The sequence below is a fragment of the Papaver somniferum genome, chromosome 8, assembly GCF_003573695.1.
Source record: "Papaver somniferum cultivar HN1 chromosome 8, ASM357369v1, whole genome shotgun sequence".
Taxonomy (NCBI): domain Eukaryota; kingdom Viridiplantae; phylum Streptophyta; class Magnoliopsida; order Ranunculales; family Papaveraceae; genus Papaver; species Papaver somniferum.
In genome coordinates this window covers 41,543,066-41,570,851 of record NC_039365.1, presented here as the reverse complement: position 1 = coordinate 41,570,851, position 27,786 = coordinate 41,543,066, and the positions used below count along the sequence as shown (strand labels likewise).

The following is a 27,786-nucleotide window of genomic DNA, read 5'->3' as shown; positions in this document are numbered from 1 at the left end:
TTGGTGGAGAGGGGGTATTTATAGGTTTAGAGTGTGGGACCCATCTCCGAAGGCCGTTGGAACCTTATCTTCTTGTGTTTTGTATCCATCACGCAGGGGTCTTCGTTCGTAACTTCATCACCCAGAGTCATCCTCGTTCGTTCCACGGGTCGATCGACACGTATGCTGCTCAGAGTGTTTAATGCGGGTAGTTGAGGCGCCTGCTCGTGTCAGGCAAGTGTTCTCTGCCTCTGTCGCGTCTATGTCAGTACATCTTCTCTCCATCGTTGATCTTGGCTTCTTTTGGGGATGAGATAAAGTAACTCTTTGGGAGTTATTTGGTGCTCCGCAGTACATCGTGTTACCGGAACATCCTTTAACTTCTTCCCTTAAATTTGTTCGGGCAACGATCCAACGTCGGCGGGATGGGAATCTTGGTTGTGGGCACATGTCATCATGCTTTGATGACTTTTTCCGCATGCTCTCCATGTATGTTCCTATATACACGTGTTTGATGATGAAATATGTGCACACAATTTGCCCCTTTTCTTCGGGCTTGAGTGTTTAGCGGGAGCATTGAAGAAAATAGTCGTTACATATTCTTCCTCTCTCCTAATAACTTCTCCTAGATACTTGGGCATGTTTCTTTATTCGTGCATTAATTGCTCATTTAATGGGCACGTTTCCCATTCCTCTCTTAACTTCCTCCTCTTTCTTTCGAGTATATTAAGGAAGAGAGAAAAATTAATTTCATTCTCTCCGTCTTCATTCCTTGCTCTTCATTCCTTGTTCTTCATCCCTTAAATTCTCTGTCAGTCTTCATTTAAATTCTCTGTCAGTCTTCATTCTTCAGTCCTTAAATTATCTCCGCCTTAGCATTAATCACACTTGCCTCCTCTTTATTTCTGATTTGTTCTTTCTGCTGCTGTTTTTGCTGGTAAGTTTTTTCTTTTCTTTGTTTCCACTGTTTTACGCTATGTTGATTTGTAAATTTTCTGCTACTGTTGTCCCTTGTTTGTGATGAAGAACTTCTTTTAATGCTTGCATGCTAGTTTTCCCCTGTTCTTCGTCTTAAATCAAGGAGGCCATTATTTTGCTTGAGCCTTTCAGGGTAGTGATTTAGGGAGTTTCGAGCATGTATGCTAATTTTAGGGTTTCTGCGTTATCGTGTGTGGATTGCTATTTATGTGGATTTTTTGATCTTATGATGTCCTTGTGTTTGTTTTTGACTTGTTTATGATTAATCTTTTCGCAGCCATGTCTGACCGTCCGCGGCTTCCTTATCAGACTCCTGGTTCTGGTCTATCGAGATCTCCTCCGCGTAGAGAGTCTCAAGATGATGTTCGTAGAAATCGAGTTTCTTCTGGGGCGAAGGCCTCATCTTCTAGGGAAGAGGTTCCTTCGAAAAATCCTTCTGGGTCTCGAAGAGTTGTCGATCGCGCGGTGTCTCGTCCTCGTGATGATGTTAGGAGTATGCAGCCACCGACTCGTGCTGTCGCTTTTGATGTTCCTCCTCTACGTTCTGTAGAGCCCGAGCGTCATCTGCCTCCCCCTCCTGTAAGTTCTTTTAAAGGGAAGAATACCAAAGGTGGTGTTCCGAGGGCTGAGTCTTCAAAAAATCCTTCTTTGAAGAGAAAGGCTTCCGAGGCTTTCATTGGTTCATCCGGTCCCGCCGAGGAGGATGAGGCTGCCCCATTGATACGCAGCGTTTCGGTCAGCAAGCAAAAAGTAACGTTCAAGCATATTGATCTCGAAATATTCAAGGAAAAGCATGAGCTTCAAGCCTTCGAGGTTCGTTTTTATGCCCCTGAGGATGATATTACTTATGAGCTTATCTCAAGGTATGAGTTCGATGAATTTCATTCGTTGACTACGGTTGGAGAGTTCGAAGCTGGTCTTATGCTGCCGTTATACAAGTCAGGTGATTCCTTCTACTATGATGTGCTTTCTAGTCGTGAAGGCTCTTCCACCAATACTCACAGCCGTTCTGTATCGCAACTATCGGGGAATTATCTCCGTGCACTGAGGGAGTGCTATCTGCGGAGTAAGGGAGAGACGACAATGACTTGTTACGTTCCCAATCCCGCGGAGAAGGAATGGTATACTCCTGAAAATTTCAATAACTCCTTCGGTAATTACGTCAATAGTAGGAACCGTAAGCCGTGGAGTGTTAGCCTTAGGAATCTTGCTGCTCCTCGGGGAAAAATTTGTCTGTTAAATGAGGTCAGCGATGCCAAGCTGAAGTATGTTCCCGGCACGGAAGGGTCTAGTCAGCGGAAACTTTTTCCGGCACGCGAGAGGATCAAGCGAGACCATGACTACGAGTGGCACGCTACCGTTATCGAAGTTGTTGGTCCTTGGGAGTACGGTTGGATTCCCGGTCCACGCGGTTGGCGTCCTACTCAGAGTAGCAGGCCACGTGAATCTCCTCCTGCTCGTTATGGAGATTTCTGTCCCTGGCGTTTAAAATTCTCAGGTATGAATTTTCCTTATGCCCTTGACGTCGTTGAGGGAGACGAGGAGGAAGGTTCTGGTGCTATACTTCCACCGAGGAGTGCCTCGACTGCCCAGGTATGCGGTTTCTAGCTGCGCTTTTCCTTCTTTAGAAATTCAACTGTTCGGGGAAAAATAACTCTTTTTGTGGTGTTGGTTCAGGTGTCGAAGAAGAAAAAGATTAAGTCGAAGCAGTCCTATACCATTGTGATGGGTGAGGCTGAGGCTCATGAAGAAGTTACCAGTCCGGTGAACGAAGAGTTTGCTGAGGATGAGGAGATTACAGATGGGGAGGAACGTACTGATACTTCCCCTATCAACGTCGAAGAAGAGGTCCGTGCGGGTCATGATGGTGATGAAGGGAGAAACAACGCCGTGGTAGCTGATGGCGGTGTTAATGGTGATATTTCTGTCCCTGCTGGTGATGCCGCGGATACTCTCCCCACCCTTTCTCAAGAGTTTTCTTTTGACCTGATGTATTCCACAGGGGAGTGCTGTGTCTTGCCAGAGAAAGGGACAATGCCCGTGCCGAAGCCGATGCTCTAAGCAAGGCCCTTGCCGCGTCCCGCGCTGAAGTAGCTCGTCAGGCTGAGTCTGAGAGAAATCTTGAAGTGTGTATGTACAGATTGAGCAAGGGGGTATCAGAGATAAACAAAGAGGTCGACCACCTTCGTCACATGGGTTCGATGAAGCAGGTAGAATTAGATGCCAGTCAATTTACTCTCACCAACCTTCAACTAGATTATAAGAAATTATCCGCGGAATATGACCATCTTGATGAAGCGCGAGATGCGGTTGTTAATGAGTATGAAGAGGCTTCGGCTTGTGTCAAAGGTATAACTCTATTTCATCGATTGTGATAGTGTCTTTACTGTGCTAACTCCCTTGTGTTGTCTTTTTCAGAGCTCGAGGGACAACTCCGCGTTGCAAATGAAAAGCTTAAAAAGGCTCAATCTTCCTTAACGCAGCAGGAAGAACAGACTAATCATTTTAAGAGTTTGGCGGCGTCCCGCGAAGAGGCCGTTGGTGCAGCTTCTAAAGAGGTGAATCGTCTGTCTTCATTGTTATCCCAAGCCCAACAGCGGACGATAGTTATTAAGCATAAGGCTCGGTGTCAATTGGATGAGGAGACAAACAAAATGCTGGAGAAGATTGAGCTTGGACTTAAGACCGAGCATGGCCTTATGAAAAGCTATCCACGTCGTCCAGTGCCTGCTTCCCTGCCTGGCTCTTCGGGACCCTCGTCTGGTGGGAGCGTCCCTTCAACTCTTCGGAACAATCCTGCTGATGTGGTGGACTCTTCTAAGTAGAGACCGCAGCATCGTTATCCTTCCGTTGAGATTCCTTGTAAATTTTTGGTGAAAAGAGAATATTTTTGGTGTGTATTCCTTGTAAATTTTGGATGTGTATATTTACAATCCATGGCCTTGTCGCTTTTTGTAACCAACCTTTATGAAATGGATCATTTTTTTGATATACCTGCAATATCAGTTTGTTGTTTTATTTTAGTCATTGTGATGAAAGACTCTAAAAATATAAGAGGATTTGAAGTTTTTGGGTGCGATCCCGAAGGGAGGTACCTTCGTGATCGGATTGAGACCTGTCACCCCGCTGGCGAACCCTTGGCCAGAGGATTCCCAGACGGTGGGGGCCGAGGCAACGTTCTAGGATATGGGGTTAAAAAATTTACATACACCCATTCCGTCGACCCGTTGCCTTAAGATTGGTTGGGTATCTCTTTCTGCTGGGTGCCTTCCCCCTGGTCTTACACTTATGGAAACTGACGGGGGAGCCCTGAGAGATTGTAGATTAACTACTTTCCCCAATATTGTCGATAGGTTTAGTTGATATATAGAAAGCTTGTTTGATTGATAGGTTGAGGCCTGCAATTCCTCGTCCAGAGATAGAAACATGTAGAGTGGTCACGCTCCCTTCTTCTTCTGGTACCCTTCACGCAGTTGCAAGGCTGCGTTGCCCCTATGGGAAGTATGGTTTGAGCCACTTAGCATTCCAAGGATGTCGGAGGACTTCGCCTTTCAGATTACGAAGGTAGTAGGAACCGCTTCCCGCAATATCGTGTATTATAAAAGGTCCTCCCCACGTAGGTGCTAACTTTCCCCATCTCTTCTCTCGTTGATACTGTGGGATTGTTCTCAACACATACTGCCCCTCTACAAAATTCCGAAGCTTTACCTTTTTGTTGTACTCCCTTGCAAGTCTTCGTTGGTAATTTTCCATCTTCTGCAATGCTGCTTCCCTTCTTTCTTCTAGGTCGTCCAATCTCTCTAACATCATGTCTGTTGTGAGATTTTTCTCCCACGCTTCGGTCTTTGTGGTTGGCATGAGTATCTCTGTAGGGATGACTGCTTCAGCTCCATAAGTGGAGAGAAACGGGGATTCCCCAGTGGCAGATCTTCGCGTTGTCCTGTATGCCCATAACACATTGTGTAACTGTTCACACCACCGCCCCTTATGTTCGTCTAATTGTTTTTTGAGGATAAGGGCGAGGGTCTTGTTGGTGGCTTCCGCTTGTCCGTTGCTTTGAGGGTATATAGGGGTGGATTTGTTCTTCCTTATTTTGAAAGCATCGAAGAGCATGTCTATGTTTTTCCCTTGTAATTGCTTACCATTATCGGATACGATTTCTGCTGGTATGCCGAACCTGCAGATGATGTTCTGGAATATGAAAGTAAACACATCCACGTCTCTGATCCTAGCTAAGGCTTTAGCTTCCACCCATTTACTGAAGTAGTCCGTGGCTACTATCAAAAATCGTCTTTTCCCTGATCCTTCGATGAAAGGCCCGACGATATCTATGCCCCATTTTGCGAATGGCCACGGGCTATCTACAGAATTTAACATTGTTGCTGGCGCGTGTATCTTTTTGGCGAAACGCTGACATTCTTCGCATCGTCGGGACATTCTTGCGGCATCCTGTATCATCGTGGGCCAGTAATATCCTTGCGTTTTGGCTTTGTCGGCTAGTGATCTCATACCGCTATGATTCCCTGCGTCCCCATAATGGATGTCATTTAGAATTCGGTGCCCCTCTTTTCGAGATAAGCAAAGTAGTAACGGTCCGAGGAAGGATTTCTTGTACAGGACCCCATCCCGAAGATCATATCTTCCTGCTTTGGAGAGTATTTTCCTAGCCTGTTTATGGTCCGCGGGTAAACTTCCCTTTTCGAGAAACGCATGGATCACCGTTCTCCAATCATCTTCGTTGCTGAAGTCTTCGTCTTGATTTGCTCTTGACAGGATATCTTCTTCGTCAAAATCGTTATGGATGTCCTCTCCTACCTGGTCTTCGGTATTTTCTTCCACTGTATCTTGATTGGTAGCGAAGGAGAATTGAGGTGTAATCGAAGGCTCGTATACCCTTGTTATTTTAATAGCTTCGATGCTTTCGTCCTTCAGCATGGATGATATATATGCCAGGGCATCTGCGTGCCTGAGATCCCTTCTGCATAAGTCGGAACTTGATGTTCGGAATTTGTGACGCCAATGTTTGGACCAAGGCCATGTAAGCTGAGAGGGTGTCATCGTACACGTTGTACTCGAGCCCTATTTGCCGTATGACAAGCTGTGAATCACTTGTTAGTCTTACGTCGGCTACTCCCATCTCTATTATTATTCGGAGGGCATGTACGACTGCCTCGTATTCGACGATGTTGTTGGTATGCTCTTTGAATTCTAACCTGAGTGCCTGTACAATCCTTTCTCCGGTTGGGGTGGTGATGACAATGCCTATTCCTGCTCCTTCCTTATTTTTGGAACCGTCGACGAAGACTTCCCATTGTCTTTGACTCGAGGGTTCGAGGATATCCATTGGATCCTTGCTTTCTTCCTCGGCTTCTGGTATTCCCTTAATCTCATCGTCGTTGTCCAGGGGAAGGTCTCTAAGAAATCCGCCAAAACTTGGGATTTTCGAGAATGTTGAATTTCATGAATGATGTTGAATTGGTCCAGGTGGGTGTTCCACTTGGCTATTCTGCCCACTTTTCCCGCGCTTTTGAGGACTGCTTCCAGTGGTGCTTTGCATGGGACCCGGACGAAGTGAGTTAGGAAGTAGGTTCTCAGCTTTTGAGTAGCCCATACCAATGCTAGGATAAGCTGTTCGATCTTGTGTAGTTCCTTTCCGCAGAATTGAGGGTCTTACTGACGTAATAGATAGGTTGTTCTATCTTCGTATTGGTTTTGACCAACACTGCGCTGACTGTCTTCGGTTGCTGCTATGTATAATGCCAAAACCTCATCAGGATCCGGCTTCTGCAGGATCGGAATCGAAGCTAGGTGTTCTTTGATTTTTTGGAAGGCTTCTTCGCATTCTGCGGTCCATTCAAACTTGCTCCCTTTTTTGAGAATATTGAAGAAATGTCTGCATTTGTCCGAAGATCGGGCAATAAATCTGCCCAAGGCTGCTATGGACCCATTGAGCTTCTGAACTTCTTTTAAATTCTTTGGGGATGGCATTTCTACTATGGCCTGAATCTTCACTGGGTCTACCTCGATGCCCCTTTTTGTTACCAAATACCCGAGGAATTTCCCTGAGGTGACACCGAAAGTACATTTCTCTGGATTTACTTTCATGCGGTGTTTCCTCATTGCTTCGAAGATGTCTCTCAGATCCTTGTGGTGATCTTTGCGCAGCTTGCTTTTGACGAGCATATCGTCAACGTAGACTTCTAAGGTGCTTCCAATCCATGGCCTGAAAATAGCATCGACCATTCTTTGGTATGTTCCCCTGCGTTTCGAAGTCCGAAAGGCATTCTAGTGTAGCAATAAAGACCATGTGGTGTGTAGAACGCTGTGTGTGGCTGATCCTCTTCTGCCAGGGCCACTTGGTTGTAGCCAGAATGTCCATCCATGAATGACAGTTCTTCATATCCTTCTACTGCTTCTACCAGCTGGTCTATGCTTGGCAATGGATAGCTATCCTTTGGACATGCTTTGTTGAGGTTAGTGAAATCGATGCATATCCTAACCCCCCCATTTTTCTTAGGAACGACGACCATATTGGAGATCCACGTAGGGTACTTGACCTCCTTGATGAAACCTGCGTCTAGTAGTTTTCGAAGTTCTTTTTCCACTGCCTTATGATATTCCGGCGCGACTTTTCTTATTTCTTCTGCTGAAAGGTGGCGTGCCTGGTTTGATGCGCAGCTCATGTTGGATTATTTTTGGGTCAATCCCAGGCATATCTCCTAATTTCCAGGCGAATACATCTGCGTATTCTTTAAGTAACTTGGTCAGGGAATCTCTCTTTTCGTCCATTATGGTCCCTACTTTGATCATCTTCGGGTTTTCCTCCGTTCCTATGTTGATTTTTTACGGGCTCTACTGGCGTGAAAACCGGCTTCGGATCCCCGAGGACTGGGGCGTTCTTTAATTGCTACTTGGTATGTTTCTGTCCAGCGTTGGCTGCTGAAGTACTTGTCTCTGTGTTCCGGACATTATCATCTTTGGTCAAATCCCTTCCTGTAGTTTCCTTGAGGAACTGGTCTATGGCCTTCTCTTTCGCAGCTTCTTTATTTTTAAGTCTTCGGGTTTTGTGTTGCTTTTCTTGTTCGTTGTTGATGCGATCCTGAGTGGCTTGGCACTCTCTTGCAGAGACCCGATCTCCCTTGATTTCCATTACTCCCTCAGGTGTAGGGAATCTGAGATATTGGTAGTACGTTGCCGCCACCCCCTTGAGTTTATGTAACCATTTTCGTCCAATGATGGCATTGTAGGGGGACGGGGCGTCACTACGCTGAACCGTGTTTCTACTTTCATGGGGCGTCAACCTGCAACACGATGTCTCCCAAGGGCTTCGTGGGTGCTCCATTAAATCCGTAGATGGTGTAATAAGAGGTCATTAGCTGTTCTTCATGGAGCTTCATTCGTTTGAATGCATCGAATAGAACGTTCACTGAGCTCCCCCGTCTATGAGGATCTTTTTAAGGTTACATCCAGCCACGGGTAGTGTGAGGACCAAGGGGTCGTTATGGTCTTCCATATCTTCGTCGATATCTTCAGCATCGAAGATAATAGGTGAGTCCATCCACTCTTCATGTTCGTCCACCTCTATCCCATCGATCTTATACAATTCGCATCGGTCCTCGAACTGCTTCCGTAACCTCTTTCCTATCTGTGATGTAAGTGAGGTCCCTGCGGTTTCAGAACATGAGATGGTGTTCATTGTGCGGTTCCCTTCTGGAAGTTGGACCGGCTTGGTTCGTTTAGATCTATCCTATGCGACATCCTTTCGTATGTAATGTTTGAGCTCGCCCGCATCAATTAATTTCTGGATCATTATTTTGAGATTTTTACACTTTTCGGTCTGGTGCCCGTTGAAACAGTGGTATTCACGGTAATCTTTGGATTTCTCGGTTCTTGGGGGTTGTTTTCCCTTAGACCATGGCCATTACAGATTTTCCCTTCCTTTGACCTCTCGCAGGATCCGAGCATAACTAGCATTGGGCTTTGTGTAAACTTGATCTTCGAACTTCCGATCGTCTTTTCGCCTTTCGTCCCTTCGTTCTTTCCTATCTTCGTGGGGTCGTTCCACCGAGCAATTCCTTTTGGTTCCAGTGGTTTGTTCTGCGAAATTCGTACGGTGAGTTCTCTGTGGGTACGCCCTCGGGTTTTCACGCTGGATTTCTTCAAGACGAGCGTGTTTTTCAATAATTATTCGAAGATCCCCCTCTGTCTTGGGCACGCTTCCATGAATCTCAACAAAGAGTGGACTCATTCGGTCTAATCCCCACTTGTAGCAGTTGATACTTACCACCGGGTCCACACTTCCTATGGATTGGCAGACCTTGTGCCATCTGTTGGTGTATTCCCTCGTGGTTTCCTTATATCCGATTGCCAGTGAAAAAAGCATATCCATTCCAGTATTAACAGCCTTGTTGTACATGTAAGTTCTTAAGAACTTTTCTGCGAGTTGGTCGTAGGAGTGGATGGAGTTTGGCGGCAGATTATCAAACCAAGACAATGCCGATCCCTTCAGACTCGATGGGAATTATCTACAGAGTACTGCATCGTTCTGGCTTCATCTAGCCAGTACAAGGTTATAATACCGAATGTGTGCAGTGGAATAGGTGTGTTGGCCAGGCGATGAGTTAAGGGTGTGGAGTTAGCCTCTCTCATGACTTCTTCCAACCTTCCTCCGCCTTGTCTACTTTTTAGTTGCATAATCTCTGCCATCATTTCATCACGCAGCTCTTCCATCGTGCGGTGGTGCCCTACATTCCTCTGCTCATGATAGCTTGACTCTCCATCGTTATAATCTGGGTCGGATGCGCTACTTCCTCTGGCCGCGTTTCCATTGGCCGCTACGATGACTCTTCGGTCTCGGTTTGGTTCGGGTGCCTTTGAATTTGCTTCATCGAGTTGTTGGCTCGTCTTTGTGCTTAAGGCAATCCGGTCTTTTAAATCCTGGTTTTCTCTGGCCAACAAATCCACAGCATCCGCGTAAACCTTTTGGCTTTTCTTCAATTCTTCAAGTTCGGCCATCAATCGGTCTGATTGGTTCGACCCTTGATTGGGAGTCCCAGCTCGTGCTATTACGGCCACCGTGCCGCCTTCTTTTATGGTTTTTACTAAAGGCGGGGGAGGTTCAGCTTCGATTGTTGGCATTCCCAGATCGGGCGGAGTGCCCATCTGCGGTGTTAGAGCCACCTGCACAGTTTGATTTAGCTCATTGGTTGATGGCATTCCGAAGGTTGGCGGGTGCGCGGGTTGGTACGTTCTAGATTCATCCACCCTTTCTTTTGGTTGGTGAAATTGATTCGTAGCAAGAGTTTTCACGGCTTCTGTAGTCTTCGGGACTGCCGCTGTCGTATTATATTTTGTCGCCGCTGCTCTGAGAGCCGCGGCTGCAACGGAATTTAGCATTTATAGGCGAAGTGATTTCCGCAGTGTCATGTCTCTGACTGGTCATTTTGGCTTTGTCTCCTTTCTGCTTGCTCCGGGTGATGACCGGGGTTGTCCTCGGTGCTTCCTTCGACGTGGCTCTGGATTTTCCTACTTCTTGCATCTTTCTGCACAAGGGAATTTCAAACAGCGGGAAACAGAAATGTCCCTGCGGATCGGGTTAGTTTGCGAAAATTCCTAATTCCACAACAGGGAGAAACTGTCCGAGGGCCACAGAGAACTCTTAGGGTAGCCCATTTGATTCAAACATGAGTTAAAAGTATATGGATTAAATTCTTATTAAAAGTGCGGATTCATTGAAAGTATGAGGAAACGCGAGAAAACCCCTTTTAAAACTGCACGTAAATCCTTTGAAAACTTACGAAAGCCCAACGGATAGATAGGTCCGTACGAGATCTAGAAAAATGTAGATCCGTGGATCTAAGTAATAAATCTTTTAACCAGTAAACGACGATACTGTCGATAGTACCGAAGACAACGAGTGCGTTTTTGAACATGGCAAAGTTAATAAAAGATAAATACTGTTAAAGAATGAAGCAGAGCAATCTTACGCTAATTTAATTATGAAATCACAGGATAAGATAAATCTTTTACCGGGACGAAGTCCCTGTTTCTAGCGCCAAATTGTGAACACGTAAATCACGTAGGCATCTATATGTTCACAAACAATATTAAAACTCTAGGTACCAACTCGTGCTGATAATACAATGGCATTGATTCCTTGGCTCAAAACCTTCGGGTTTATCATAGCCTCATCTAAGAATACTGCGAGTGGCGTTTACGCAAGGGGAGATAAAGAAAACGAAGCCTAAAAGTAAAACTCATGAAGTGTTAGATAAAAATAAAGTGCTGAAGTGTAAATGAGACCGGGATTTACGTGGTTCAGCACTAAGGCCTACATCCACGGGGTTGTTGTTTCACTATGTACTTGATGGTTACAAAGATAGTCGAGTGACTTTGTAGTTTACATTGGTGTATCTATTGTAAAGGACTAACTTACACTTACAATCTTTTCTCTCTCTCCTCCCCTGTTTTTCCGATCCCTTTACTCTTGGTGGAGAGGGGGTATTTATAGGTTTAGAGTGTGGGACCCATCTCTGAAGGCCGTTGGAACCTTATCTTCTTGTGTTTTGTGTCCATCACGCAGGGGTCTTCGTTCGTAACTTCATCACGCAGAGTCATCCTCGTTCGTTCCACGGGTCGATCGACACGTATGCTGCTCAGAGTGTTTAATGCGGGTAGTTGAGGCGCCTGCTCGTGTCAGGCAAGTGTTCTCTGCCTCTGTCGCGTCTATGTCAGTACATCTTCTCTCCATCGTTGATCTTGGATTCTTTTGGGGATGAGATAAAGTAACTCTTTGGGAGTTATTTGGTGCTCCGCAGTACAGCGTGTTACCGGAACATCCTTTAACTTCTGCCCTTAGATTTTTTCGGGCAACGATCCAACGTCGGCGGGATGGGCATCTTGGTTATGGGCACATGTCATCATGCTTTGATGACTTTGTCCGCATGCTCTCCACTTATGTTCCTATATACACGTGTTTGATGATGAAATATGTGCACACACGAATAAAGGAAAAAGATCAAAGTAAAAAATCATCTAATCTGATCATGGTCAATCAAAGTAAAAAACCGAATTACCTTAGAGACAAAACACTCTACAAAACTTTAACTAGTCTCTCTATCTCTATATTTCTACCAAAAGAAACACAAAATCTTGGGGGGAAAACCAACCTGTGCGTAGAAACTACTGTCACTAGTAACTATGCTTCTACAGTTTCACCATCACCAACTCTTTTCACCATGTTTCTCTACTAGTATATTTACCATGTTTCTACTAACATCCCTAATCTTTGTGTAGAAAGTAATTGGACCCGTTCCTCTTGCATTTACTATATGCACTTGCATTTATTACAACTCTCTATAAAGCTCAACAAAGTTCTACTCTTGCATTATAAAGCTTGAAACCCTAATCTCTCAAAAGCTCTTAAGTTCTTCAATGGCGACGTCTAGTTCAGATGCAAGTTCTTTAATGGCGACTACTTCAGCTTCAGCGGATCATACACAGGTATATCAACAACACTAATATCATGATATAGTTTAATAAACTAATAAATCTTTCATTGAATCAAAAAAAAAAATCATCATCTCTGTAATTTGTTTATTAGATTTCTGGTTTACTTGTTAGGCAATGGCTTCACAAGTTGTTCTCGTGATTCCATGTACCTCCCCACTGCACTTAGTAAGCATATTGTAAGTACTCTTTACAGAGAATTTACCATCTTTGGCAGGCATCCATAATATGGTATGTTCTTTAGATAAATCAATAAAGAGTGATTGTATCTTACTGGATATGGCACATCAAAAAGTTGGTGAAGTAGTTGTTCATCCATTTATTGGACTCAGGGACAAATAATTCAGCAACATCTTCATAAATATGTGAAGGTCATTTATTGGTGATGGAGGACAGGAGGAATAATCATACCTCAAATCCATCTATCTCTCCAAATTTTGGTTTTCCTACCATTGTTGATTTCCATGAAGTAGTTTTGCTGCACTACCAGTAAGCCTTTTGTGATTCCATTCCATGTGTAAGAGCAGTTTTTAGTTTCCAATTTTTGATGAAGAAGATCACCATACTTGAAGTACTTTCCTCCCAAAACTTGAACCATTAGATGACTTGACTCTATGCAGATTCTCCAAGAAAGTTTAGTAAGAAGTGCAAGGTTCAATTTCTCTAGATCCCTAAAACCAAGTCCTCCCATATCCTTAGGTTTACGGACCTTGTTCCATCCAATATGATTCATACCTATATTAGAGTTATAACCCCAAAAAACCTTCTTTCAATTGAAGTAAGATGACTGATGAGATTATTGGGCAACTTGAAAGTCCCCATGTGTATCATAGAGAGACTTCTTTCTATTGATCATGGCTGGTTTTTTTCTTCTACTCCGGGTGAGGAAAAAGGTGGTTTGCTAGTCAGGTTGGTTCAAGCACTAGGGATGCTCATTGGAACGGACAGACGTGCACTCCTTAAGGATGGAAAAATCCTTATTGATAAGGAAGAGCAATCTGTTGTCCTTCCTCAAGTTTTAAATTAAATCTCAATCATTTTGATAATTTAGCTACCTTTTTATCATACACAGTTGAGTTAGAGGTGTAGAGGATATTTACTAATAAGCAGTTTGTACTAGCTGGATCCGGGATAATTGATTCCGTAAGGGAAGTGGCCGGTAGTTTGGAAACAATGTCTGTCGGTAACCTGGTTAATGTGTTTGAACTTTCTTTGAAAGTTGAGGAACAATTGAAGAATGTTGTTCTAAAAGGCATGGATGAGAGGACTGACTTTCTTCTGGGTGAGGTGGGACGACATAGAGGTATTACCTAAGCTCTCCATGAGACATATCGACTGCAAGGGAGCTACAACTGTCGAGTCAATCAAGATTGTTGGTCCCTTGGATGCTGAGGATCTTGAAAGGTATTTTCCACCATTATTAATAATCTATCTTGTTGGAAGTTAAACCAAGATATGGTGATTTGGTTCGTGGATAAACATATGATGTTGATCCATTCCAAGTGGATGAACTTCTGCAGTTGACACAGTCAAGTTAGATCAACATACGTTGTTGACACACGGTGCGATATTTGGAAGTTGGAGTTAACTAAAAGAGAAAGTTATGTCGGTTGCTTGTTTTAGAGTTTTACTATGTTAAGAGTTTCTTTGTGTTTCTAGAAGTGTGCTTTATTTAGGTTTGATTTTATTAGGAAAGTACTTTGAGTGATTGTCAAGTTTGTTAGACTATAAGTAGGCTGTTAAGCCATTAGATAATGTACACCGAATTTGGTTATCAATGTAGTCTTTTATTTGCTTCCACGTGTGCTCTCCTCACTCTTGCTCGATCCTATATATATGGTATTAGAGCAAGGTGAGAGGAAGGTAAAGGAGAAGGAGAGAAATATTGAAGCTGCGTTTGGTTGGAGATAGAGTTCGAGAAGATTTTTTAGTTTTTTCCGGTGGTAGAGAATTGTTAAAAGAAGTAGTTGCGCAAAGTTTTTTGACAAGTTAAAAGAAAAAGGTTGTTGCTGCCAGAGAAAGAAAAAGTTTGGAGCTATTTAGGTTTAGTTCGTGAAGGAGGTGCAAGGTCTACTGTAACTCATAAACAAGAAATTGACATTTAGTCCCAAAGTTATTGGGATTTAGACAGTCTAGTCCTTCTCAAGCCTGGTACACGTTAGTCCAAAAAAATCTCATCTCAGACGGTTTGATCCAAAGCTTATCGAGTTAGTCCAAACTCGTACCGATTCAAAAAAAAATTCAGTCCCAAAATTATCCTTACGAGAGATTCAGAAATAAGAACGAGTTTTTTTTTTTAATTTTAGATCTCAGATTTAGCATTAGGAGAGATTGAAAGAGAGAGAGCCGGAGAGTGATTTTGAGGCGATAACAGAATATTGGTGGAAATTTAAGGAGATAACGTTTCAGAGATTTCGTTGTTAAATCTTCTTCCGAATTGAAAAATCAAATTCAAATCGTCGGAGTAAAAAGAGATGAAATTAGAGCGTCAGGGATGTCAACATTCTTAGAAGTATCGAGCGATTATTCTCCAAATTAAGCTCTGTTGGATCTCATTTTAAAGTCTCTTCGCAAATCCACCAAGAGTTCACTGTAAGTTTCATTCTCGATTTCTTAATTACTTCATGTGGATATGTCTGATCTATACAATTAAATCATGCTATTAACTTCATATTTAATTATCGAGATAAATTTTTCTAGTCTGAATCTCTTTACTGTTTTTTTCCTTGGTTTGAATTAATTTATTGCTTTTCTTACCCTTGAGAATGGATATATAGCAGACAAGTTTTGATTTAGTAAGGTATCCCTTAAACTACTAAATTGATTTAATATGTACTATAAAATCTCTTAAAATTGTTTATATGGACTTAAGGTTAAACTAATAGTGCATGTATAGTGCTCGTAGAAATGTTTCGACTACGGTTTGGTCGAAATTGTGTACAGGTGAAAATTGAGTTAAGAATTGGATGATGTCCATTTAGAAACATTTTATTCTTGTTTGCGACACAGTAAATATCTTTGGATGAGCATGTGTGAATGTGATTTCACATGATCTAGTGAGGTGATATTGTATAGGCTAACTAAACAATTATCTCAGAATATTACTGTGGAGCTAAGCTTGCTGTGTTGTTTCCAATAATGTCTTGATCCAATTTGGATCCTTGTTTCAACTTCCACTAGCTACTAACTAATTAGTGTCATGAATCTTATAAGAGTAAATTATCTTGAGTGTGATGGTTATGTTATGGTTAGTGATATGACTTTTGTAAGAACTCAACTCTAATGGGGGGTCTGTGGATAGTAATGTGAGTATAGCTTGCATACCCTTTATTTTACATATATTCCAGTTTTTGTGATTGGAAGCATCGTTAAATGTTAAGAATTGTGTGTGTATGTATTGTATTTGGTTTAATTAATTTTATTGAGTGTCGAGTATTGACACTGTTTGGCATGTTTGTTTTATTCAGAAAGAGCATTTAGTTGATCTTAATTATTTCTGTTTCGCTCTGACATGATACTATTATATATGCAGTTATAAAAAATAAGGTTAATGTTCTCAAATATATGTGTTGAGTGAAGGTCTCACATAAATCCGACTTTCAGCTATTTTTGTATTGCATTTCTAATGTGCACGTAATTGTACACATGTTGATTCTTAATGTGTACATAATTGTACACATGTTGATTTTTCTTCAATCTTAAATTTCGATAAGTTGTTGAACCTCCTTTTTTTTCTACTTCTGTGACCAGTTTCTTACTCAACTATTCACTCCTTCACCTTACATAAGTTCCTATCTATACTCCATCGTGATTGGGTTGCTGATATTTAGTTATGTATATGTCTCAGTGTCAACCGGCACGTGACCAGGGATGACGTTGAATTTGAGATTCAAAATCTCGATTTGTAACTAAGATGTCCTGTGTTTTATTTTGATATGTGTTTTAATTTTTCCATTCCATTTGTATGTTGCAAAGATTGGACGATATGCCAAGAATAATGAAGCAGATGCCACCACTTCCAGTGAAGATGAATGAAGATCTATCCAACTCCATACTCCCAAGGTTGTCCTTGTCCATGCATCAATAACAGTAACCACAAGTTATCAACTCTTCTCTCCTTGATTCTTTGGTTGGAACTCTAGCTCTAGCTTTACCTTTATACGTGTTAATCATTGTGTTGGTGGTATTGACTTCAAATCCATTGAGGATTGATTTCTTTAACAATATTGGTACGTACCCGCCTTTAGAAACCATGAATACTTCTATAACATTTTAGATTGATTAATTTCCTTTAGATTGTTCTTACATTTTTAAGTACTTTAAATTTTGAAATGAATCCCTTAGTTGATGCTAAGGTTTTTAATGTCAACGGAGTTATACACACGTTGATTCTTAATGTACACATGTTGATTTTTATTTGTGTACATAGTTTTACACCTGTTACAACACTTAGCTTGTATTTAGTTTGTGAACTATAACAATCGATGTGTGTTGCATATGTGTACATAGTTGTACACATACTGAATATTAACGTGTACAACATGATACACCTGTATATTGCCAATGTGTATATAGTTGTACACTTGATTATTGTTATTATCTACATGGTTGTTATATTTTCATCAATAGTATTCATTATTAACAACAAATGATGCTTACTAGAGGTTGACATACTCCAAACGTAACTTCTTTTGTTTTACCTTTTTGACACAATATTTTACAGCATAAGATACATGAGAAAATAAAATCGTGGATAAGATTTTAAGTAACAAAGCTTTTTAAGAAGAAAAAGGCTAATGTGGTTGTCATCAGGTCTTCGACGTCATCAGAAAACAAAACAATCCATCCCAAATGATGAAGCTGCTTGAACCATGATTGCAAGATGATACAGAAATGGTTTTCAAAAGTCTATGGAGGGCATTTCTCATACTAGTAAAAATATTACAAGTACAAATGACCATGGCATGACATCCCCTGATCATTATTTCTTTCTTGTCCCTTTTTGATCATCTGATTGCTTGTTGTTCTTTCATGTCAATATACTGTGTTTAACGATTATGCTTAATCCTAATAGTAGGAATTAACTGGTGTATTTTCTTGTACACCAGTTATATGGGTGTACATAAAAGTGCACTGTTTTATGCTTGTTATACTAGGTGTATACTAGTTATACGCAATGCATTTTTATGTACATTGTTTATTCTTTTGTATTTCCTATTCAATGTCGACACACATGGAAGGTAATTTCCTACTCACAAGATTGCAGTTTAGTCACTTTCCTGTGAAGCAATATTACAACAGATTAGATTCTCGCATTAAGGATAAAATATTTTCTATCATATTGATTTTGGTTGATTCTTGATCGTTTTGGTTTAGCTTTTATAAAAATGTTATCAGTCATTGTGGTCCTTTATGTGTGCCCCATATTTATAGAAGTGAGTTGCTAGAATTACGACATACTATGAATCAGAGCGTATTTATAGTCACCATGGTCTTTTACTATGCATAATATTTATTGTTATAATGATTTTACAGGGTTTAGACGAGGTGCATTGATACATTATTGTTTAAATGATTATGTGTGAGAGAATATTTAGTTGATTTTAAAGAAAAAGAACATCTTCATTTGGTTAGTAACTTCATTTCGAACTTCAGTTGATTTTTGTTGGTGTGTACATAGTTGTACACCATGTTTATTCGTAAAAAAACTTGTGAAATGTCGTGTGTACTCTGTTTGATAATAGTGCACCTAAAGTATCCCTCATGTCACAAGAAGGACAAACCACATATTTATGTCATATTTATAAATAGTGAGTGCATGAAGCAGAATACTTATTTGAATACTAAATTTTTAGTTATGCACAATACTTATTTGAATACTACATACAGGGCAACAAGACGTACTTATCCAAGTAAGCACTTTGTTAGAATACTGAGTGCCTGAAGTAGTAGATTATTAGATTCGGGGGGGCTGGACAACGTATGCAAACAAAAGGTTTATTTTGGGATAAAACATCTTCATTATTGGTAGAACCTTATTTTACTTTTATTTCATATGATATATAACAAAATCATATGTACATTATTGTACACTGTAGTTGTTCTTGGTAATTGTTAATATGCATATAGCTATACACATGTTGAAAATTTCAACATGTGTACAACTATTATTACTCGTATACTTTTGAATGATATATAGCAAAATCATATGTACATTATTGTACACTGTAGTTGTTCTTGGTAATTGTTAATATACATATAGTTGTACACATGTTGAAAATTTCAACATGTGTACAACTATTATTACTCGTATACTTTTGATTTGATTTAAAATTTTCAATTCGGCATGCAAATTTGATAATGGTAGACTGAAATTTATATCAACAGATGAACACTATCGTTGGACTGTAGAGAAGTGCCGCTAAGATTGGAAAGCTACAGAAACGGATGAAAAATTTGAGTTGAATGGTTGAGGTGTTGTAGTTGTTTGCGGCAGTAGGGTTAAAAGCGGTTGAGCGTTGGAGCTGGTGTTCGTAATGAGTTTGGGTTGTAAACAGGTTGTATTTTTGTAGATGTATACATGTTTATATACCAATGTAAACTGTGTTTTTTAAAAATGAGAATTATATTGTCATATGGGTACTCTTTTTGTAGCTCTCGGAAAGAGCTTTTTGAATATATAATGTTTGCGAATTTTGGACAAACGGTTCGAAAGATAAATTTATTTTAATTTATTTTTTTATATTATTTAAAACTGCTGACATCATCATGAGTCACTTTGGACTAAATCGCAAATATTTGGACTAAGTTGTATAAAGGAAGGTTATTAGTGTAATTTCCATAGAAAAGGACTAATTTGTACCTAGTTGAATGGGTTAGGACTAATTAGTATATTTGGATGGGATTTTGGACTAAACCGTATTTTTCCCACTCATAAAAGCTTTGTTCGTGTGGGTCTGCGGAATCAAAAGTTTTATCTCGAGAGGAGTTTTAACTTGCCGGAGCCTCGTCTTCTGTCGATCGATGGCTTTAGTTTGATATGCTGAGATGAAGTTCGTCAGATTAGGGTTAATGGACCGTAGATGCTGGTTCATGAGGTTATGTTGTGAACACAACACGTTACGACCTAGCTGGAGATATGGGGTATGTTGTTTAAGGAAACTGAGATAAACAAGGAAACTTGGGTTTTATCTCGAGAAAATTCAGTTGAAGACTAATCCTGATGCCATGAGATGGCGGTTTCGTGTCTGGTTATGATTAAGGGTTTGTTTTAGGAGGTTTAATACCAGATGAAGTTGAGATGGGATGATTACTGACGAAGAAGAACTGTTGCTGCCCTAGATTTGATTTTCGGTGATGATGGTTAACTGCTATTAGTTTGATGATCACGAAGAGCATGAGCATGAACAGGGATGTTGTGTTTCTTTCGATGCTGTTAATGAACATGAACAGGCTGACGATGATCGTGATGGTGTCTGGTGAGGTGTTGGTGCAGAGAAAACATGGGTTTTTAGTAGGTTGAGCTGCTGCGGTGGATTTGATGAAGCTTTATCATGATTGAACGGTGATTGAAGGAGAAGTTTTGAATGTTTTTTGTGATAGTCATGGACGATTCAGAGAAGACATGGAATATCATTGAGAAGGGGCAGAGATGTACTGGTAGCTGCGGTGATTAGGAAAATGATGTGCTGACAAGATAAGGATACGGTGGTTCGTGTGAAGCTAACAGCGACGTTGGAGATTTGGGGTTTCACAACCCTAAAATCTGGTGAGAACTGGTGTTAAAAAAGAAAAAAAGGAAAGTGTTATTAAAACTTAGTAACAGTTTGTGGTAGGTGTTACAAAAGTTAGTGTTACAGTGGCAGAAGAACAGTAGTGTGACAAAACGATGTCACAGTTAAGTGTTACAGAAGCTTAACAGAAGCAAGAGTCACTGTTGTAACAGTAAGCGTGACATAAGGTTTATAGCAGTGCATAAGTGTTACAGTTTTCTGACAGAGGCGTTGCAGAAAGTAGAATTAATGTTGGTTAAGGTAAGAAGCTTTGGGTGAGTGGTTGATTTAAAGGGTTAAGTCATGGATTCGAAAAAGACGAAAGGATCAGAGTTGGTATTGTAGTCAGAGGATTTGTACAGTTGGATAGAGGATCAAAGATTGTATTGCAGTCAGGAGGGCTGGTACAGTTTGATGGATCAAAGCTGGTATTGCAGTCAGGAGGGCTGGTACAGTTTGATGGATCAAAGCTGGTATTGCAGTCAGGACTAGTACAGTTTGATTAAGGTGATCGAATTCAGAAGCTTGGAATGACAAGGAATGATAGGATGGTTAAGTTTGAGCTTAAGGGAGGATGGTTAAGTATTAAGCTCAAACATCGAGATTGAATAGTTTGTGGCAGAAACTTGGAAGTCTTACAAAGTGTGGCAGACTTTGTGTTAGTTATTTCTTGTGGCAGAAGCATAAAAAAGAAAAATATTGTGAGAGAATCTTGAAGAACAAAGAAGTGTGAAGGTTTCACAACAATAACGTGACTGGAACAAGGGAAGAAGAAACAACATTAAGGTGGTAAAGAAAAATAAGTTAATCACCAGGTGGTGATGAGAGAGTGTTGAGAAGAGACGTGACAAGGTGTGATCGTGAGAAGTGAAGCAATCCCAGTGGGGATTTGGCTAGATAAGTGAAGAAATTCCAGTGTGAAATTTGAAGAGTGTGGAAATCCTGTCTGTAAAGTAGGTAAACAAGAGTTGAGTGGATGAGCTACAATGCTCGGTGATGAGTTTGATGAGTTTTAGTGTCTGGTTTGCAAGTTGTATAGAGCACAACGAGGTGTTTCTAGCTTGTTAAGGATTTGTTAAGAATGGTGTTCCGCTGCAATGAAGAAGAATGTGAAAGAAGTTTGTGATTATTGCTATGGTATGATAGCAATACGAAGTGAGTGTTTGATGATTGTTGTTAAGTAGTGAAGAAGATTGGTTTGTGAATGATGACGGAATCCTGGAATGAGAAAAGACAAGAACGTGTTAACGTTTATCAATGGAAGAAGAGGAATGGAAAATGAAAAAAGACAAGGACGTGCAAACGTTAATCAATGGAAGAAGAGGTTTACGGAATTCTTGTTGAATGATATCTTGGTTTAAGGGAGGATGGTGGAAGTTATACCAAGATATGGTGATTTGGTTCGTGGATCAACATATGATGTTGATCCAGTCCAAGTGGATCAACTGTTGCAGTTGACGCAGTCAAGTTGGATCAACATATTTTGTTGACACACTGTGCGATATTTGGAAGTTGGAGTTAACTAGAAGAGCAAGTTGTGTCGGTTGCTTGTTTTAGAGTTTTACTATGTTTAGAGTTTCTTTGTGTTTCTAGAAGTGTGCTTTATTTAGAGTTTGATTTTATTAAGAAAGTACTGTGGGTGATTGTCAAGTTTGTGAGACTATAATTAGGCTGTTAACCCATGAGAGAATGTACACCGAATTTGATTATCAATGTAGTCTTTTATTTGCTTCCGCGTGTGCTCTCCTCTCTCTTGCTCGATCCTACATATCTTCGTTAGTTTTTTGAAAACTTGGAAGTAATTCAGTCAAGATTGTTGGTCCATTAGATGCTGAGGATCTTGAAAGGTACAGTCCACCATTGTTAGTAATCCATCTTCGTTATACAGGTCATATGAACAGAAAGAAAGTCCCAAGGAAGACGGTGATACCATCTGTGCCATGATCCATGAAGCGTCTAAAAAGTGTAAAACTGTTGGTGGCAAAGTAAAAGGTAGAATCTCTGACCTTTCAACACCCATGCTAGCTTCAGTTACTCCTCTCTTTTTTTCTTTCTTTTTTTTTGAGCAAACAGAAGACAATTCATTCAAGGAGGAAATAAGTACAACAGACTCTTACATTCAAGGAGGAAATAAGCTTCAGTTACATTATAGTGTATAGCATATTACAGTCAATGAACTAACATTTTGCTTACTTTCGATTGCAGTTTGTTTCGCCTCTATCAGTGGAGACCCACGTAAAAGAGAGTTAAATATAGAAACAAATTTCAAGTGCAACTCACGGAGTCTGATCTAAAAAAAGGAAGCACTCTTCCGAGTGTAGAGTTGGAGAGTATTGTGTTCCCAAGTTGGTCAAGAGATATAGTAGAAAAGTTATGAGTTGCATCATAAGCATCAGCTTAACATCCATGTTCGATTTGCGTGTGGAGATGACCGTGACAATCTTCCAGTCGCAAGTGAGGATGACAATACTGAACTTGTGTTTTGTCATATGCAACTCACTATCAGTAAAAGGAAGGATTCCTACCTTCTCGGGGATATCACTGAAGGAGGCAGGAGGAAGCAGTACAAGAAGTTGGTTCAAAAGCTCCAGTTGAAAGTTGGTGACACAGTTAGCATGTCTTGGGATGCGGCTGGAGGCCTCCTACTGGCTTCTTATCATCGTGCAAGTGCATAACAACTTAACGACATATTTTCTCTTGCCTTCAGGTTTTAACTCTGATATGATGATTTATGTTTGACCAATGAATTGTATAAGCATAACAGTGACTATAATTTTTCTTATGGGTGTCTATTGGAACAGACATTTTGTTGCAACAGCGGTACTTTGTTTCTGTTAGTCTTTTGTTCTTTGCTTTTCTAAAAGCGCTCGACTCACAGGTAAATGGCGCCTTGAAGAATTTGAGGCGCCAAATAATGGGACCAAAAGGGTATTTTCTAAGAAAAAAATCCTTTTTAGGTGTTCTGTCATGCTAATGTACGAATGTATTCAGTTTTATTAGGAAAGAAATCAAAAGAGAAACTCAGGGGAGTAAGCCAAGGCTTAATAAAGAAATTTTATACAAGGAATGGAAATCAAGGGAGGAAACTAAAGAAATTTTGAATTCTTTCACATACGATAAGGAATGGGAATCAACAGCTGTTCCACTAATGTGTTTATTCTTATAAATAGTGAGAGAAAACCGAACTCAAAGAAGAAATACATACAGTGACTCTTTCTTCTTTTCAGTAAGAAGAAATAGTAGCTGTTGAGATAAACAAAAGTTTCGTATCTTCTAAAGCCACGTTGTCTCCAATTGTGTTGCTAACTGTAACATTCAACTTTACTTCAAACAAAATTTTATAGCTGAACATGATGTTGAGAGAAAGAACAAAATCAAATGAAGATGATCATAGAATCAGTTCCGGAAACTAAACATTGTTATGTAGTAAGAGATTTGAGACAGATATCACTTCTACTAGCTGCCACAACAACGGCAAGACTAGTGCTCACTAGATCTTTTTCTTGGGCTGCTGTGACCACACTACTTCTTTCTACGATTCATGGCTCTTGGATGCAGACGAGCATAACATTTCCTGAAAATCAGCTCATCTTTATTGTATTTCCTAGCCAAAGTCATCAAAGAATGCTCAATAACCCCTCCATAAAGCGTCAAAACCAAATGAAGAGTAGATTCCTTTTGGATGTTGTAATTACCCAAGCTATGGCCATCTTCAAGTTGCTTTCCTGCGAAAACCATTCTGCTGATCTGGAGGAATTCGTCCCAAGTTGCTTTCCTGTGAAGATCACTCCCTGCTGATCCAGAGGAATTCCTTCCTATCCTTGACACTGTTGATGGGAGTGATCTGATGGAAACATTGGAATTACAAGGTTCCTTACTCTCTTGTGTATATCAGAATTTTCTAGGACAAATATTGCTCCTAAATCAGCTTATCTTCGTCTCCGTTCTCATAAATAATGATCATGCACGAGCTTCATAGAACAGCCCTGTTTGGCATGACCACCTATGACATTCCATAAAATTATAGTATTTCGCACGCTAGTTTCTTTTCCTGTGACCACCCTTGCTGCATCTACATTTACAACTTTTCTCCCAACAACACCTCTGCACCTGAACTTGATGAAAGCTTGAGGCAACTTTGTGTACATCTTCTGAACTCTAGCTTGATACTTGCTTAGTAAGGCTTCTTGGTCTGAAAGAACATTATCTAATTCAATGGTGGCTGGTTGAGTTAATTGCCTTCTCCACATCTAACTCGAACAAACAGAGATCTTCCCCATTATTAAACTCCACTTTCTTAGAGAATCCACATTCTCTTGAGTGTCGCCTGGAATGCCGAGACAACACCATTAGCAAGATCCCACAAGTCTTGACCTTGTGGATTTGCTTCAACAGAAAAACATTAAATACTTGTGATTATTACATACGAACTTCTTCAGTCTCCACACACTTGAAACACAGAATTTTCACATCCATTTTCATAATCAGGAAACAAAATCCAGACTTCTAGATTTAATCAAAAGGATTATAAGAAACAAAAACACCAATCTCTTCAACAATCAAACCCACCGTAACACCTGACGAGGTTTCAGATCACACAAACACAGAAACAGTGAAGAATAAACAGAACTTTATTCAATAAATTAACTTCACAATAACTGGCTTTGGGAGTCTTTGTCAGATTCTCAGCAACCTATTAGTATCAGTTAAAAACCAGAAACTATTACCAGTACTGGCGCTTAGACTGATGCAGACCAATCAAACAGAACAAGGAAACATGAGTAAAACTACTAGCACAAGTGCCCACCATTAAGATGCACTAAGTTTTGACTGTGTTGTGTTGTTGAGGCTGAACAGGAAAAAAGGCTTTCGGTGAAAGTTGCTAATAGAAACCTAGTGTAATGAAGGGGAATGGAAGAGATTCCGTCGATCTCAATTTCTTTGAAAGTATTTTTTTTTGAGATCATATGAATACAAAGCCACTAACTTAATGTGTTTATGAAAATCTCCATAGTTTTCAAAGACAATCTGGGTAGTCCCTGGAATTCCATGAAAGCCGAGAATCCGGGTATCGCAAAGAAAGGGTAACGCAATAGTCTCTTCACTCCAATTTCTTATGTTTCCTTTACAATTCTCCATTTTTCTGTTAATGCCATCATTCAATATCCACAATTTCACAGTGCACGGTCTCTTTCTATATACTAGAACTACACGTCCATCCTTTTCAAGAATAGCAATAGGCTGCGAGAAGGTTGGTTCACGAGGCTCGTCAAGAATGAACTTAGGAATTGGAATAACTCTAAACTTCTCACTTCCAACATCAAACGCTACGATGACATCAGGATCGCCATTACCACCACGCTCGGAGTGTTTGTCCTCGGTACAATGAACAGAATCATCCGAGGTGCTCATACGCTTATTTATCCAATATATGGAACCATTTGCATACACAAAAGATTTTCTATTCAAGAATGGAGAAATCACCACATTAAGCTTTTCTTGGTTGTCCTCATGAGGCACCACATCAATCCTTCTCCACTTAGTGTCACGACCTATGGTCAAGGCCTCCCAACTTACATAATTATGGGATTCAATAGCACGCCCAAGATAAGTTCGGATTCTTGATAATGTCCAAAAGCAGAAAATTTTATGCTCCTTAGCCAAAGGATCATATCCAAATTGAAAAACTGGTCCTCCGTGAACATTATTTATGTAAGTGCCATCTTTTTCATACAGATCTCTTTCTTCCTTCAATAATGTTGATTGTATCCATGGTGTTACTTCTCGGGTACTGACATTGTATAATCTAACAGCAAATTCACCCCAATCTACAAAACAAACCAAACCATTTACGGGTCCCAAAACTTGATCATAAGCAAACCAGTTATTATCAGTCATCCTAACATTATGAATAATGGCCTCTGGCTCTCTTTCCTCACAACCACTTCCTTCACCCAGTACTAACTCTGAAGACAAAATACACTGACGAGGCGTTTTGGTACGCATAAGCCAATGACCATCGCCGTTCTTTCGTTGTTGCTGCAACGGAAAATGACAAGGAGTTTCGGACGTGATTTGCTCGGGTACTGTGTAATTGAATCAAGTAGGTGTCGTTCTTAATCAAAGACAACCAACGTTTACATACTGATTTGAACCTTAAGAGTGATTTCACTGGAAGTCTACTTAAAATCTCAATCAATATACCATCATCACTATTAACAATTTCAGAACTAGCAACAGGACTTGCAATAAACTTAGTAGGATAATAATCCACATTACCGTTACGTGAACGGTAGAGGAGGCCTTTCAATAGTTTTGGTAGGTTTATGTAAACATCGCAATTGTTAATGGGAACCTCCTTTCGCTTCATGGTCATTTTCCTTCAGCATCCTATAAACACACATACGAAAAGAAAAAAAGATTGAATTTTTAAGAAGCTCAATCAAGCAAATCACTAATTCAAAATTCATAGTTAAAATTTCAAATAAAACCCAGAAAAATTCGAATACTCTAATTATTATTTTCATAAGAAATATCGGAATTACACCATAGATATCAAAGTTTGGGTTTGAATGGAAAAAAAACTAGAGCTTTGCAACACATACCCGACGACGACGAACAAGAAGATGCAGAGATCCTTAATTAGCTTTTTATTTTTTCTATTGTATACGGGGAAGTTGTAGGCTGAATTACGCATGCATCTTTCATCTAGCTTCTCTGAGGCGTTCAATTGATCAATCAATCAAGCCGACATCTTATGTCTCCTTCCTTTATGAAAGCCCAAAAAGACTATTTATACCCCTGACCAGATGTTCTTGAGTTGATCCTGAGTTGAATCGGCTAAACAAAAAACAACACGGTTAGGCCTATTCCTATGCACATGCCAAAATCTGATATTTGGTATATATGCATCCACTATGAGTATACCAAACTGCCAAACTGCCAAATATATATGCCTATATGTTAGAAATAACATATAGGCATACACGATGGAGTTTCCAGCAAGCGATAGAGTTTTGATCGCTAGGTGGTCTAATATCACTCGTTGGTCATTCGAGCGCCAGCGCTAATCATTAGAGCGCTCGCTGACTTGATCATCGGTCAGAAGTTCCTCATCCAACGGCTACTATTTTTCCCCTCTATAAATACTTAATTTCAATCTCATTTCAACTCACACCAGAATTTCTAAATCTCTCTAGAATTTTCCAATCTCCAACTCTTTTCATCATTCTTCCAATTCCTCATAGAGCATGGCTGATAACGTGGACATGGTTGAGTTCGTCGCAAACGAACATGCTGCCGAAAATCAAAGAGTTCTTAATCGTTCCAATGTGCAAAGTGAAATTAGGAGAAGACAATTTAGGAGGCGAAAACCAAAATTCACTACTGTGGAAGATGAATGTATTTGCAGGAATGATATTTCTTTTACTGAGACTTTATTCGGACATGCATTACATCCCCAAACATTTTGGTAAAGGATTTTTGGGAAATTTCAAGAACAAACAATGAACCTCAACAATCGTGATGTTACAGAGTTGAGTCAGTGTTT

General features: G+C 40.3%; 1 protein-coding gene across 1 annotated transcript; it reads right to left on the bottom strand.

Annotated features, from left to right (window-relative positions):
* Window positions 1–23,374: 23,374 nt before the first annotated feature.
* Window positions 23,375–26,975, bottom strand: LOC113302519 (F-box/LRR-repeat protein At2g40920-like). Its single transcript, XM_026551437.1, has 2 exons — window positions 26,843–26,975; window positions 23,375–26,627 (listed from the first exon to the last, which is right to left on the bottom strand). Exon 2 carries the CDS (start codon window positions 26,241–26,243, stop codon window positions 25,170–25,172), a length of 1,074 nt encoding a protein of 357 aa, XP_026407222.1. The 5' UTR covers window positions 26,244–26,627; window positions 26,843–26,975; the 3' UTR covers window positions 23,375–25,169.
* Window positions 26,976–27,786: the final 811 nt, after the last annotated feature.

Bases quoted from the DNA above. Each gene is read 5' to 3' on its own strand.
- LOC113302519 (XM_026551437.1), bottom strand. From the start codon at position 26,243: ATGCGTACCAAAACGCCTCGTCAGTGTATTTTGTCTTCAGAGTTAGTA.